Source organism: Peromyscus eremicus, chromosome X (genome assembly GCF_949786415.1).
Source record: "Peromyscus eremicus chromosome X, PerEre_H2_v1, whole genome shotgun sequence".
In the NCBI taxonomy this organism is placed as follows: domain Eukaryota; kingdom Metazoa; phylum Chordata; class Mammalia; order Rodentia; family Cricetidae; genus Peromyscus; species Peromyscus eremicus.
Genome location: NC_081439.1, coordinates 114,303,108 through 114,317,428, shown reverse-complemented (window position 1 = coordinate 114,317,428; position 14,321 = coordinate 114,303,108). Strand labels below are relative to the sequence as shown.

At 48.5% G+C, this 14,321-nt stretch overlaps 1 protein-coding gene and 1 long non-coding RNA gene across 5 annotated transcripts; both read left to right on the top strand.

The window, feature by feature from the left end:
* The first annotated feature begins 7,663 nt into the window (after positions 1-7,663).
* On the top strand, positions 7,664-9,607 carry LOC131898899 (uncharacterized). Of its 4 annotated transcripts, none has more exons than XM_059250182.1 (4): positions 7,664-7,920; positions 8,169-8,274; positions 8,905-9,003; positions 9,116-9,607. In XM_059250182.1, the coding sequence occupies exons 1-4, from the start codon at positions 7,699-7,701 to the stop codon at positions 9,250-9,252; spliced, it is 564 nt and encodes a 187-aa protein (XP_059106165.1). In that variant the 5' UTR covers positions 7,664-7,698; the 3' UTR covers positions 9,253-9,607. The 4 variants fall into 4 exon arrangements, 3 of the variants coding, with proteins under 3 accessions (XP_059106165.1, XP_059106164.1, XP_059106166.1); XM_059250181.1 differs by having other exon boundaries at positions 9,101-9,607; XR_009376037.1 differs by having other exon boundaries at positions 7,664-8,274; positions 9,101-9,607.
* A 7-nt stretch (positions 9,608-9,614) lies between these two features.
* LOC131898900 (uncharacterized) lies at positions 9,615-10,794 on the top strand. The gene is made up of 2 exons (XR_009376038.1): positions 9,615-10,091; positions 10,614-10,794. It is a non-coding gene; the product is annotated as an uncharacterized LOC131898900 (long non-coding RNA).
* Positions 10,795-14,321: the final 3,527 nt, after the last annotated feature.

Sequence of the window (14,321 nt, the reverse complement as noted above, 5' to 3'; positions counted from 1 at the left end):
CAAGGAAAGAAGGCCAAAGGGAAAGGTGAGCCCAGCCTCTGCTGTTAGGAAGAAGCAGGAGGCCAAAAAGATGGAGAACCCTCCATCTGAAGAGAAAAAAAATCAAGAACTTATGGCATTGCTCGGGACATGCCTCTCAAAAGAGACCTTATCTGCTTTTTCAGATGGCCCTGCTACATCCAGCTGCGGTGGTCAAAAGGTGCTGCTTGAGATTAACCAGACCATCAACAGCTACTGCTCTGCTCAGATTCACCCACAAGTACAGGTCAGATCACACATAATCAACATAGCGCTCGTGGTCTTCCTGCCTTCCTTATGTCTCAAGATGGGGGTCCCTTATTGCATCATCAAGAGGAAGGCCAGGCAAGGGCAGCTGGTCCACAGAACAGGAAGGCATGTACCACCATTGCCTTAACACAGATTAACTTGAAAGACAGAGGAGCTCTACTTAAGCTGGTAGAAGGTCTGAGGACCATTACAATCAATGATGCACTGACATCTGATATCCCAAATCTGTGGCTAGAGAACTTGCCACTAAACCGAGTTAAGCCGGTCAGTGGTGGTAGCACATGCCTTTAATCCCAGCACTTGAGAGGCAGAGGCAGGAGGATCTCTGTGAGTTCTCGGCCAGCCTGGTCTACAGAGTGAGATCCAGGACAGGCACCAAAACTGCACAGAGAAACCTTGTCTCGAAAAACCAAAATAAAATAAAATAAACCGAGTTAAATGCACATTGCTGAGTTTTCTTCACCTTCTGATTTTTGTTGTTGTTGTTGTTGTTTTTGTCTTTCAAGACAGGGTTTCTCTGTGTAGCCCTGGCGTCCTGGAACTCACTCTGTAGACCAAACTGGCCTTGAACTCAGAGATCTGCCTGCCTCTGCTTCCCTACTTCTGCGATTAAAGGCGTGCCCCACCACTACCCGGCCTGAGTTTTCTGTATATAAATATAATATATTTTTTTCATTCCAGATATGTCATGTGTGTCTAACAGTGGGGTATTAGTCAGCCATAAAATTGATAAAGCTCCAGGCAGTGGTAGTGCATGCCTTTGATCCCAGCACTTGGGAGGCAGAGGCAGGCAGATCTCTGTGAGTTTGAGGCCAGCCTGGTCTACAAAGTGAGTTCCAGGACAGCCAGGGCTACACAGAGAAACCCTGTTTTGAAAAGCCAAAAAGCGAAACAAAACAAACAAACAAACAAAAAAACAAAGCAAAAAAAAAACTTAACTACACTGACGTGCTATGTCATACCTATTTAAAAATGTTTATGATTTTTAAAAAGATAAGGAGTAACAAGTGTTGTCAAGGTTATAAAGCAATTACAATGCTCACACACTGTGAGTGAGCTTGTTGAAGTGCCACACCAAGTAAAGCAACCTCTCTCCCTGGGCCGTTCCTCAGAAAGCTAAGTGGAGAGGGATCACATGCTCTGATGATTTCGAGACTAGATACCTAGCCAAGAGAATGCCAGTGTATGTCCACATATTCATACATTTTCATACATACATCATAGAAGATGGACTGAACTTTGAACATTTATTCTACGTGAAAGAAGTCAGTCAGAAATACTGAATATTACATCAGGCATGGTTGTAACATTGTACATGTAACATGTACATCACATTCTTGTAACCCCAATACTTGAGAGGTGGAGGCAGGAAGGATGCTGATAAAAGATTGCTGAGAGTCTGAGGCCAGCTTGCAATATATTAAGAGTACAAGGGGAGGGAGAGACACGGTTTTCCTTTTTTCTTTCTTTTTCCTTTTTTCTTTCTTTTTCATTCTTTCTTTCTTTTCTTTTCTTTTCCTTTTTTTTGTGGCAGTCCTTCTGGATCATCAGTACTGGGATAACAGAAATGAGCTACCAGGTCCAGTTTGAGTTATGTGCTTTAAAAAGATGGATTTTACACTATGTGAATTATATGTTGTCATAGACACTGTTCCATTGCTGTGCAGAGACACCATGACCAAGGCAACTCCTACAAAAGAAAGCATTTAATTGGGGGATTGATTATAGTTTCAGAGGCTTAGCCCATTATCATCATGGCAGGGAGCATGGCAGCAGGCAGACATGGTACTGGAGACGTAGCTGAGAGCTACATCCTGATCTGCAAGCGTAGTGAGGCAGGACTGGGCCTGGTGTTGGTTTCTGAAACCTCAGAATCCAACCCCAGTGACACATTTTCTCCAATAAAGCCACACCTATTACGTCAAGACCATAACTCCTAATCCTTCTAATCCTTCTCAAATAAGGCAACTCTTTGGTGACTAAGCAGTCAATATATGAGCATATGGGGGTCTTTTTTTTTTTTTGGTTTTTCGAGACAGGGTTTCTCTGTGTAGCTTTGCGCCTTTTCCTGGAACTCACTTGGTAGCCCAGGCTGGCCTCGAACTCACAGAGATCCATCCTCCTGGCTCTGCCTCCCGAGGGCTGGGATTAAAGGCGTGCACCACCAATGCCCGACATGGGGGTCATTCTTAATCAAACTGCCACAAATGTCATTAAAGCTGTTATTTTGCCAGGTGGTGGTGATGCACGCCTTTAATCTCAGCACTTGGGAGGCAGAGGTAGGTGGATCTCTGTGAGGTCGAGGCCAGCATCTACAAATAGAGTTCCAGAACAGCTAGGGTTGTTACACAGAGAAACCCTTTCTCGGAAAACCAAAAAGAGCTGTTATTTTTATCATAAACATTATGATTTGTTATTTCCTAAAAGCAAATATGTAGTACATAGGCTGCTGGTTTTATTTTCTTCCATCTAGATATTTGCTTTAATGACATTTGTGGCAGTTTGATTTGCCTGCAGGTATGTCTGTGTACCACATGCCTGGTGCCCTTGGATTCCAGAAGAAGACACTGGATTCCCTGGAACTGAAGTTAGATAGTTGTAAGCTGCCACATGGGTGCTCTTAACTGCTGAGACATTTTCCCCAACTTCTTGATGCCTTGATTTTAGACAATTCTTAATAAAGTGGAATATATACAGAGGAAATTCATGCTGGGAACATATTCACAAAGAGCAATGAAAATGAAAGTTCATTGTTAAGAAAACATACAATAAGGATATAGGAGCATTCCTTGAATAATCTGAAAGTCTATATATGTTAGACAAGGAGTAATCAACTGTTGTGCTAAAATTGAAATTTAGACTACTGGAGTAAGACTGCCATCGTAGGCAGCAAAATGGCTGGGGGGGGGGGGAGAATTTTGCCATCAAGCCGATGACCTGAGCTCAAACCCCTGAATTCACAGTGGAAAGAGAGAATAGTCTTTCAAATATGTATGCACATATACTCAATAATAGAATTAAATAGAGCTAAAAAAAACCCTTAAAATAACAAAATAAAAGTTAAGGCCTGTATTAAGAGACAATAAAGTTTCTGTCAATAATTCTAGGGCCAACTAGAAATATATCATTGGTCAAGGATCTCATGGCAATAAGTTGTGCATGATGGGAGACATTAAACTGTATGATCTGAATTATCCTTTTGAGTTCCGGAATTTGATAGTTCCATGTTCAAGTTCTACAATTTACTGTCATTATCAAATTACACATAGGCTTTGAAAAAGATATGTTTGTTTGTAGGAAGTATACTGTAAATCCAAGAATAAATACATTGAACTGAGGCATGTAACTTAGTGGTAGAGAGCTTTGACTAGCATTCGGGGAGCCTAGGTTTAATCCCTGGTATTGAAGGGAAAAATAAGTGGGTAAAAGGTGCTTGGGATTAAAAGCGTGCACCACCACCACCCGGCACCGAGAGCAGTTCTTTATCATTGACCACTTCTTCAAGATCAGAAAAAATGTGTAGCAACAGGACATAATATACACTTTTCTCATTCACAACTGATTTCTTAAAATTGCAAATGAAGGTGGGAGCAGTTATTATACAGATAGAAGTCAGTGATGATGGGCCACAACAGCCAAAGTGTTCAATAATTATTTTTATTTTTAGACGGTCTGTGTAGACCCCTCACACATACCAGCCTGGAATTTAGCGAGTTCTGCCTGCCTCTGCTTCCCAAGTACTGCCGATAAAAATATGTGCCATCATACCCTGATGTGTAATAATTTTTAAAATAGAGCAGTGTTTTAATCACATGTTCCCTTATGATTTAATTATTAGTGTATAAATAAAAGGTCTATAATAAGAATAAATGCTTTTGAAATACATTTGGTGTTTGTGGGGTCTGAGAAAGAATAAAATATGAACTATAAGGGAACTGAATCGTACACTGGTTGAGGGTGTTGCTTTAAATGTCACTAGGTTTGATTTACTTGATTTGGTTGAATCTTGGAAAATGGGCTACAAGGTATTATTTCACAGAACAAAGCTGTTTTAGAGTTATCACTAGTTTTCATGACTGGTCTTTTCATTAGACCCTTAAGAAGTGAAACATGTTTTCTCATATTTAGCAACAAGTCCCTTTCTACTGCATGTTTTTCTGACTATTCTTTGCTTACATTCTGCAGGTGTTCGCTTTGCTTTCCCTTAAACCTGCAGCCGGAGGGCAAACTGAGCTTCACTAAACACAATTCCTAAGTTGTTGGGCAGGACAGGGCAGTGAAGCTTGGGGACAGTGGGCTAATCATTCATGGGAACACCGTGTGACTGAGGATTTTTGACTGTTTTCTTCGAAGTGTAACCTTTTTGAAAATATTTGGTGTTTTATTCAAGTTGGGATGGTTTTTTTAGATTTATTTATGGAAATTTTATTGTACTTGTCCTTAGTTAATGACCACCAGTTATATCCATGTTTGTTTGTTTTTAATGACTGAATAGTATTCTGTGGTGTGTGGGGACCACACTTTGTTTATCCATTCATGAGCTGATGAACACTTCGTTTTTTTTTTTTTCCTATTTCTTGGCTAATTGTTAACCATGCTGTGCTAAGTAAATATTTTAAGTTACTTAGTAAGTTTTGAAGTGAGGTTTTTTTTTTTTGGTGTGGTTTTTTTTTTTTTTTTTTTTTTTTTTTTTTGGTTTTTCGAGACAGGGTTTCTCTGTGTAGCTTTGTGCCTTTCCTGGAACTCACTTGGTAGTCCAGGCTTGCCTCGAACTCACAGAGATCCGCCTGCCTCTGCCTCCCGAGTGCTGGGATTAAAGGCGTGCGCCACCACCGCCCGACTTGAAGTGAGTTTTTAATCCACTCTGACAATCTCTGTCTTCTAAGCAATCTGTTTAGACCACTTAAATTAAAAGAATGCTGGATATGATGGTGTATGCCTTGTATCCTAACACTCAGGAGGCAGGTGGGTTTTTCTGAGTTTGAGACCAGCCTGGTCCTCATAGAGAATTACAGGCCAGCCAAGACTGCATAGTGAGACCCTGTCTCAAAAGTAAAATTAAAATGAGTGTTGGTGGGATTTGAATAAGACATGTCTGTAGCAACGCCTGCGTTACTACTCGGTCACCATGTCCGAGCGAGGGGCTGAGGATTTAAAAAAGAGACAAGCCAGCAGGTCATTGTCTCAGTAGAATGCCCTTTATTGAAAGAGGGAGGAGGCCTTAAATATAGACTTACAGCACAGTGGAAGAACCTGGGAGGGCAAAAGTTCACTACAGATGTTTTGCATTCGAGCATTACACTAATATGCAGAATACGCAAACAAGGAACCTCCGGTAAGCAGTTCAGGAGGAAGGAAACCAGCAGGGCATTAGCATAGGGAGGACACCTGATCAAGGTCAGCAAGCAAGGCAACAGCTCCCCAAGGAATGTGATTGATCTGTACTGCTATATAATGCATTTAATATAGTCAATTTTAATGTCTGCTGCAGGTATTACAATATACATATTAACTTCTCACACTCCGCTGACATTGACATTTTAAATTATGTCCAGCAGTATAGTAATCTCACTCCTTTTAGGTCTGCTCAACTTCTTTTTGAAAATACATTTTTAAGTATTTCAGCTGCAGAAGGAGAGCATTATGCTAGATGGCATTTATTTTTTGAGGTTTCCACTCTCAAACATAATTTTAAAAACACACAAGGGAGCTGGAGAAATAGCTCAGCAGTTAAGAGTGCTTACCAATCTTCACGAGGACCCAGGTGTGATTCCAAGAACCCATATTAGTGCACTCACACCCACCTCTAACTCCGGTTCCAGGGGTTCGGACATCCTCTGGCCTCCTTCAGCAGACCTCCACTGGCACTAGAAACACATGGTGCACAATAATCTCACACAGGTGCACACACATAAAAATAAAGAAACCTTAAAAACACATGAGAGTCCATTCTACTCATCCTTAGTTTTACTCATTTTAATGTTTTCTTTTTTCTTCATAGAATGACATTATTCTTTTGACATTTTAAGGGTGTTTCTGCTGTTCACAAATTCTCCTAATCTCCTTTTTTTCATGACTGTTTATATTTCCCCTTAATTCTGAAAGGGAAATCTATTAATGAATGGAGAATTTGTGTTTGGGAACAGATGGGAAAGTGGATCATGGATCAGTCCTGTTGTACTATCTCTTTAATGTTTCAGGTTTCCCCTTAAAAAGCAAAACAAAACAAAATCTCAACCACATAAGTAGAACAATGATCCAAGTATATGTGAATGTTCTGGTCCTGTAAACAGTTGTACAGGAAGTCATAGAGCTATTAAAATGTGATGGCGAACAGTCATTTTGAGAGGAATACTCAGGTATAACTTCCTTGTAAAACCTGAAAAGGCAATAAGGTGACTGTTTTTAAACTTACAACCTTAGGGAAGCGTGAGGATTTGCTGCTTCATTAAATATATAGAGCTTTCGTGGTATTTAGTTTAGTTTACATAACATAAAATTGGGTGAAAAAAATAAGAGCATTTAAGCACACTAGTGTGTTAGGGGTCATAAACAAGTAGCTAATGTAAATTCAAGACAAACTTGTTTAGCAGCCAGGATAAACAGTTTAAAAGAGGCATTTTTAGAAATCCAGGGACTATGTTGAAATTTGCTAACAAAGAAATACACAACACTAGTAAATATAATAATAAAAAAAAATACCTGAATATGGGTTCGGTAGCACTCGATGGTACAGTTACAATTCTATTTGAATTCAAGAAAGGTGCAATGTTTGGCTGGCCACATATCCTGAGGAGACTGTGGAAGAAGGATGAAGGTGTGCATAGGCCGGGGCTTCTGGATATGGTTTATGTACAGCATCAGCAAAACGGTCAAAACCTGCTAAACCTCCATTATCCTAGGAGATTCACAGGAGCAAACTCTGGCACTGGCACCTACTAAACCACTTGGTCCTTGGGCATAGGCACTGAGCAGCCAGGAAGGAGGTGGACATGAACTCAGAACTGTGTGGGGCTGGATCACACGGGTTTAGTGAGGGGGGCCTAAGCTCAACAGAGACCTGCCATGAGAAACCACGGGTGGGGTCCCTAAACCAGCAGCTCCAGGCCTAGGCCTCAGGGTTGTGGGGGGGTCTCTTTACTGGATCTGAGACTAGTCTGCAAGCATGCTGCGGGGTCTCCATCTCCATCATTCCAGATCCTGCAGCGAGTAGGCGGAGCTGAGCAGCTGCAGGTCTGGCGGAGGGCGCGAATCCACTGAAGCTGTAGGGTGGTGGGTGGAGCACTAAAGGCTTCAGGGACCCGGGACCCCGAGGGCAGGGCTTTGGACCGTGGGGGGAGGGGGTGGGGGGTTGGGGCCGCGTGGCACACTGGGCTGGCTCTGCTGCAGGTGAGCCGGTGAGCCAGGCCGATGGCGGTGACTACAGCCTTGTCTGCTGCAGCAGCGGCTGCGGCCCTATCAGGCCTGGCAATGCGACTGTCGCGTTGGGCGGCGACACGCGGCTCCTACAGCGCCTTCTGCAAGGGGCTCACGCGCACGCTGCTCACCTTCTTCGACCTGGCCTGGCGGCTGCGCGTGAACTTCCCTTACTTCTACATGGTGGCCTCGGTGATGCTCAATGTCCGCCTGCAGGTGCGGATCGAGTGAGCCATCGCCCGGCACCGCGGCGGCCCCTCGGGCGGAGAGCGCCATCCGCGCCACCCGCGCCAGGCGGCCGCGGGAAGGACCGTGGGGCCCCGCAGTGCCCAGAGACCGCGGCGGGGGGCGCAGGCGGGACGGCCCGGACCCCTCCATTTTAGGCCTCCTCCGCGGAGGGCCCCAGGTACCATATCCCATACCGCAAAAACCTTCACAGCCGAGTCCTTTTCCACTGCATCCAGAGAAGCACCAGAGTCTGGCAAACCTGTTGCCTCCCATTGGCCAGAAAGGGGGAACACTCGAAAGAGGGGATGCTACCGCAGGATTTACCAGGCCCTGTGCAGGAAGGTAGGTGCAGACAGGTTGGAATGGAGGCTGGTGGGTATGACTTGTTTGTGGGGATAGGGAATACACCCTGGCACACATGCTGCTTAGCCAAGCTTGGACACTGAAAAGGTAGACGAGGCTCTCCCGTGTTCCCTGCTGGTGGTTCCACGATTGGGTATTGGGCGGCCATGACATCTTGGAGGGCCAGCTCATCACCAACACACAGACAGGAAGCCCCTCCCACCCACCTTCCAGGTCTCAAGTCCGTTTTTTTTTGTAAAAGCCTCCTGAGATGTAACCTGAACCCTGAATGGGAGAGGATTGGGCCAGTGAGGCACCAGGAAGGTCCCATGAGGAGTAAAGATTTGTCCATCGATCCTTACCTGTTGGGTGGTCAGATAAAAAGGACAGTTCTTTTCTGAACCAAACCTCAGGTCTGTCCCCTTTGCATGGAGACCCAAGGATAGTCTCTGCAGCTCCGCACAGCCCTTCTCCAAACTGCTCCTGCACTGTTGGGGATTGGGCAGGGTCTGTCCTCTGCCTGCTCCTCCTGCCCTCCCTCTTGCTCCCCTAACCCGGTCTGAGGGCATTCCTCAGGCTCTGCATCTGCAGACAGGAAAGAACAGGAACTATTCCTCCCTGTCTGCCCAGGCTCCCTGCAGCACCTGCGATCACACTCTCCAGACCCAGAAGCCCATCTACCAGCCATGAGCAGCCTGGCAGCTGTGTACCACAGGATCTGGGGAAGTGGTAAGAACTCCAGGAGCAGGCAGCTGCTGTCGGAATAGGGTAGAGAAGGAGAGTGCACATGAGGCCAGCTCTGAAGTCTCCCTCTTTTTTATTTCAGGTCTTGCTCTTCTAGGTGATGGCTCACCACTTCTGAGATCATTTCAAGATGGATCCCTACATAAAGATGTCTCCTGCTGTTCCTGTAGCAGCGCGGGGAGCAGCCGAGTGAAGAGCCTACCTAGAAGAAAGGCCTTTCTGGTAGAGGCCTAGAGGGGTGGCATGGCTCGGGTCCTCTGGCCCTTCCATAGAAAAGATGCCAGTGTACCTTGGGCACTGATATCTCCTAGCAACACTGTGAGGGAGAGGTATTCTCCCACCTCAGGAACTCAGCGGGGCTCAATGAAAGGCGTGGGATTTGCCCTTGTTACACAGAATAGTGGGGAGCTTGGCCTGCCCTGGACCTCCATTCCCCCACCTCCTCTGTAGTCTTCTTTGTGACCTGGCAGGACATTGGGGTTGGGAGGGAGTAGAGAGCTGCCAGGGGACCTAGGGAGAAAGAGAGACCATGGGGTAGGGAAGCTAGGCATCTACCTTTCCTTGGAGTGGTCTAGAAGACAGGCCAATAGGAGAGGAAGGTTCAAGAACTTCCTGAAATGTCTAGTCCTCCCTGCCTCTCTGGTGCTTGACCAAGGGCTCCTGAGCTGTTGTGTGCTAGTGGACTGCAAATGTGGTTCATGGGAGGCTGAGGAACTATGGGCTGAAACCCATGGTTTGTATGGCCCTGTTTCTCTGTTCCCAGGCTTGCAGCCCCATCCCTAGCATCACATGGGAAAAATCTCCTCCAGATAGGCTGAGGACAGTCTGTCCAGGAGGCCCTGCATAGGCTAGAGTCTCCAAATGCCCAAGGACAGCCCAAGGGATACTTTTACTACTTATCCAACACTCCCCCAGCTTTTCTGATGCTGGTATCTCAAGGTCCGTGCATTCCATTCCTGATACGGAAACCTTCAGCATGCCAGCCAGCCCCAGGGACAGAGTGACCCATCTGCCTACTTGGAGTCAGAGACCCAAATGGAGATCTGTCTCAGCTGAAGGACACAAGCTGAAAGGTGGCTGCCACATGTTCGCCACTCTTTGCCATAGTCCAGGACCCGATGGCTTCCTTCTGCCAAGTCTCGCTGAGTAGTCTGTATATGTATGTATGAATGCATGTGTGCACGCCTGTGTGTAAACATGTATGATGGAGATGGAGCTGTTGGGTAGCGACAAGAGCTCCTGGGTATCTCCTGTTTTCTATGTACAGAAGGGATCATGGACTACTTGGAGAAATGGGTATGGAGTCTGAGGCCCTGCCTTCTTAGACCTCCCAGTCCAGGGAAGCCCCTCCCTGCTCATGCTCAGGCATGGACTATGGTGTGAGGTCAGAGGCACTGGCATTGGACTGGATTCTGGGCCCAGTGGCGTCAGTCAGGAGACGGGGGTAGAAGGAGACTCAGCTTTGTGTTCCTGTCCCATTCTGGCCCTGAGTAGTGTGAGCTTCTACGTTCCCCTCCCCACCCCCGGGCTACTTTTGTTCCTCCATGGTGCCCTCGCTGTGTGATGGGGTGGTGATGCACTTTATTTCCTTGCAGTCTGCATTGCAGGCAGCGGAGCTTCAATCAGTTCGGAGACTTGACCTGGATGAGCGTACATTTCCTTGTGTGATGAACTCTGCATTGCCAGTCTTGTCTGGTCAGAGATGCAGTTCCTGATGTTGTCACTTGTTGTTGTCTCCCAAAGTTAAAAGAAAATCCTCGAGTTCAGTACACCAAATACTGCCTGCAGGCCTCCTGTTTTTCTTGGGTGCCATACCGTACCTGGGTGGGGAAGTGGGTGGGGTACGGGACAGCAAGCTCCAAGCCCAGAGGGTCATCCAGAGCTGAGCAGGCAAAGTGCAGCTTCAGAGCTTCCTTCTAGACTGTCCTTGACAGGACCACCACCCCCTGCACCAAGGGGGTAACAGTCGAGCCAGGCCCTGAAGGTGGCAGTTATTCCTGTCCAGTATTCAGAGAAAGAAGCTGAAGCAAAGGTTCTCTTTCTTTCCAGGTCTGGACTCAATGTGTTTAATTCAAGTTGAACCTCGAGAGTGAGGCGAAATGAAACAGCGCTCTGCAGGCCACTCTGTGACGCCCAGAGACCCCTCTGCAGTAGCAGGCGGTAAAGCCCTCACTGCCTTTTGGGCAGCAGCTTGCTAGGGACTCATGAGAAGATGAACCACCCACCACATGCTGGAGCTGCATGCCTGCTTTTCTATCATGGCTTTATCTCAGTTCTCTCAGAGCTCCATTCTGAGGGGTCACCAGAGAAGCCAGAAACACTAGAGCTGGGGTGAGGTGGGCCTTAGCAAGAGGACAGTGGAGAGGGGGCTGAGAGAGGTCAGACAGCAAGGCTGTAAGAGACTCCCCTGTGAGGGCTGGGGAAATGCAGTCAGGAGGCCAGGAAAGGCAAATGCACTGTGGGAGACTAGAGAAAGTCAGGAAGTTTTTCTGAGAAGATTTAAAACAAGCCAAAGAAGCAAAAGAGAGGACTCAGGAGTGCTGTAGAGTAGGACATGGGGTGCTGTGGTGCTGTAGAGCATGGGAGGAGATTGTGGGGTGCTTTGGAGCAGTACAGTGAGTTCAGGGGTGCTGTAGAGCAGGATGGGGGCTCTGGGGTGCTGTAGAGCAGGACAGGGGGCTCTGGGGTGCTGTAGAGCGGGACAGGGGGCTCTGGGGTGCTGTAGAGCGGGACAGGGGCCTCTGGGATGATGTAGAGCTTACAGGGGTATCCAAAGTGTTATAGAGCGGGACAGGGGGCTGTCGGGTGCTGGAGAGCAGGACGGGGGGGCTCTGGGGTGCTGTAGAGAAGAAGAGGGGTCTCTGGGGTGCTGTAGAGAAGAAGAGGGGTCTCTGGGGTGCTGTAGAGCAGGACGGGGGCTCTGGGGTGCTGTAGAGCAGCACGGGAGGCTCTTGGGTGCTGTAGAGCAGTACGGGGTGGTCTGGGGTGCTGTAGAGCAGGACTGGGGCCTATGGGGTGCTGGAGAGCAGGACGGGGGGGGTCTGGGGTGCTGTGGAGCAGGACGGGGGTTCTGGTGGGTTGTAGAGCTGGATGGGTGGCTCTGGGGTGCTGTAGAGCAGGACAAGGGTATCTGAAGTGTTGTAGAGCGGGACAGGAGACTCTGGTGTATTCAGAGCAGGACAGGGTGCTGTCGGGTGCTGGAGAGCCGGACAGTGCACTCTGGGGTGCTGGAGAGCAGGACACGGGACACTGAGGTGCTGGAGAGCAGGACGGAGTGCTGTCTGATGTTGTAGAGCAGGACAGGGCAATCTGGGGTGCTGGAGAGCCGGATGGGGGGCTCTGGGGTGCTCGAGAGCAGGACAGGGGACTCTGGGGTGCTGTAGAGCAGGACAGGCACCTCTGGGGTGCTGGAGAGAAATAAGGGCGTATCCGAAGTGTTGTAGAGCAGGACAGGGCGCTCTGGGATGCTATAGAGCAGGATGGGGGCTCTGGGATGCTGTAGAGCAGGTTGAGGGACTCCGGGGTGCTGTAGAGCAGGACATAGGACTCCTGGGTGCTGTAGAGCAGGACATGTGGCTCAGGGGTTCTGTAGAGCAGAATAGGAAACTTCAGGGTGCTGTAGAGCAGAACAGGAGATTCAGTGGTGCTGTAGAGCAGGACAGGGGTATCTGAAGTGTTGTAGAGCCAGACAGGAGACTCTGGTGTATTTAGAGCAGGACAGGGTCTCTGGGGTTCTATAGAGCAGGATGGGGGGCTCTGGGGTGTTGTAGAGAAGGAGAGGGTCTTTGGGGTTTTGTAGAGAAGGAGAGGATGCTTTGGGGGTACTGTAGAGCAGGACGGGGAGCTCTGGGGTGCTGTAGAGTGGGACAGGAGTCTCTGGAGTGCTGTAGAGCAGGAAAGGGAGCTTTGGGGTGCTGTACAGCAGGACGGGGGTTCTGGGGTGTTGTAGAGAAAGAGAGGGAGCTTTTGGGGTACTGTAGAGCAGGGTAGGTGACTGGAGTGCTGTATAGCAGGACAGGGTGCTCTTAGGTGCTGTATAGCAGGACAGGAGAGTCTGGGGTACTGGAGAGCAGGACAGGGTCTCAGGGTGCTGGAGAGCAGGACAGGGCACAGGGGTGCTGTAGAGCAAAACAAGAGACTCTTGGTTACTGTAGAGGAGGACAAAAGACTAGGGTGCTGTAGAGCAGAACAGGGGTCTCTGGGGTGCTGGAGAGCAGTACGGTGGTATCTGAAGTGTTGTAGAGCAGGACGGGGTGCTCTGGGTTGCTGTAGAGTAGGACAGGAGACTCCGGGGTGCTGTAGATCAGGACAGCAGACTCTAGGTTTTGTAGAACAGGACAGGAGATTCTGCCATGCTGTAGAGCAGGACAGGGTGCTCTGGGGTGCTGTACTGTTGGACAGACTTTCTGGGGGTACTCTAGATAAGGACAGGAGATTCCAGGGTGCTGTAGAGCAGGAAAGGAGACTTCGGGGTTCTATATAGCAGAACAGGAGACTGTGGAGTGCTGTAGACCTTGGGGAACGTACAGGAATGAGGAGAAAGACAGAAAGCTCAACAGATGCCTGAGAATCTCTTGAGAACAGTAGGACACTAGGGAGGCCTGAAGGCTGGGGAGGAGGGCAGAAGTCTGGAGTAGAAGGTAAGAAGCTCAGCTCAGGGGATGTACGATTCTGGGAAGGGTAACAGCAGACTGGGGAGATGGTAGGATGGGGGATGACTGATGGATTGGGGGATCCAGAAGACCCTACAATGGGCAGGAGTCTTGAGGAAAGGTTGGGTTGTGAGGAGGGTCATAGAGAGGGTCTGAAGTCCAGAGAGGCAGGCAGGAGGCTGAAGGGAAAGCAGCAGGCCGAGCTAGGGGATAGTATGCTAGGGAGGGTAGAAGGCCTGGACTGAGGGCCGTGCTCTTAAGGGAAGGTGGTGTCTGCAGAGCAACATGGAACACTGAGAAAGGTAAGCTGGAAGAAGCCAGCAGGGTCATTGGACTGGGCAGGGCAGAAGGCTGTGGGCTGCAGGACAGGCTGAAGGGGAGAGTGGGAGGCTGGGAGAGGGCAGAAGGGTAGGGAGGTGGGCAGGAAGCTGAGAAGGAACACAGTAGAGTAAGGGGAGTGGTGGGAGGCTAGTGAGGACAGCCTGGTGATGAGGAAGCCAGGTGTCATGGAGGCTGTGAGGCTGGGTTGAGGTAAGAAGAGGAGGGCCGGATGAAGGAGGGGAAAGGCTGAAACTGAGGAGCAGGCTGACAGGACAGTTGGAAGCTGGGACGGGACTGGGGAGACTTGATCGGGGAGGGGCCAAGAGGCTG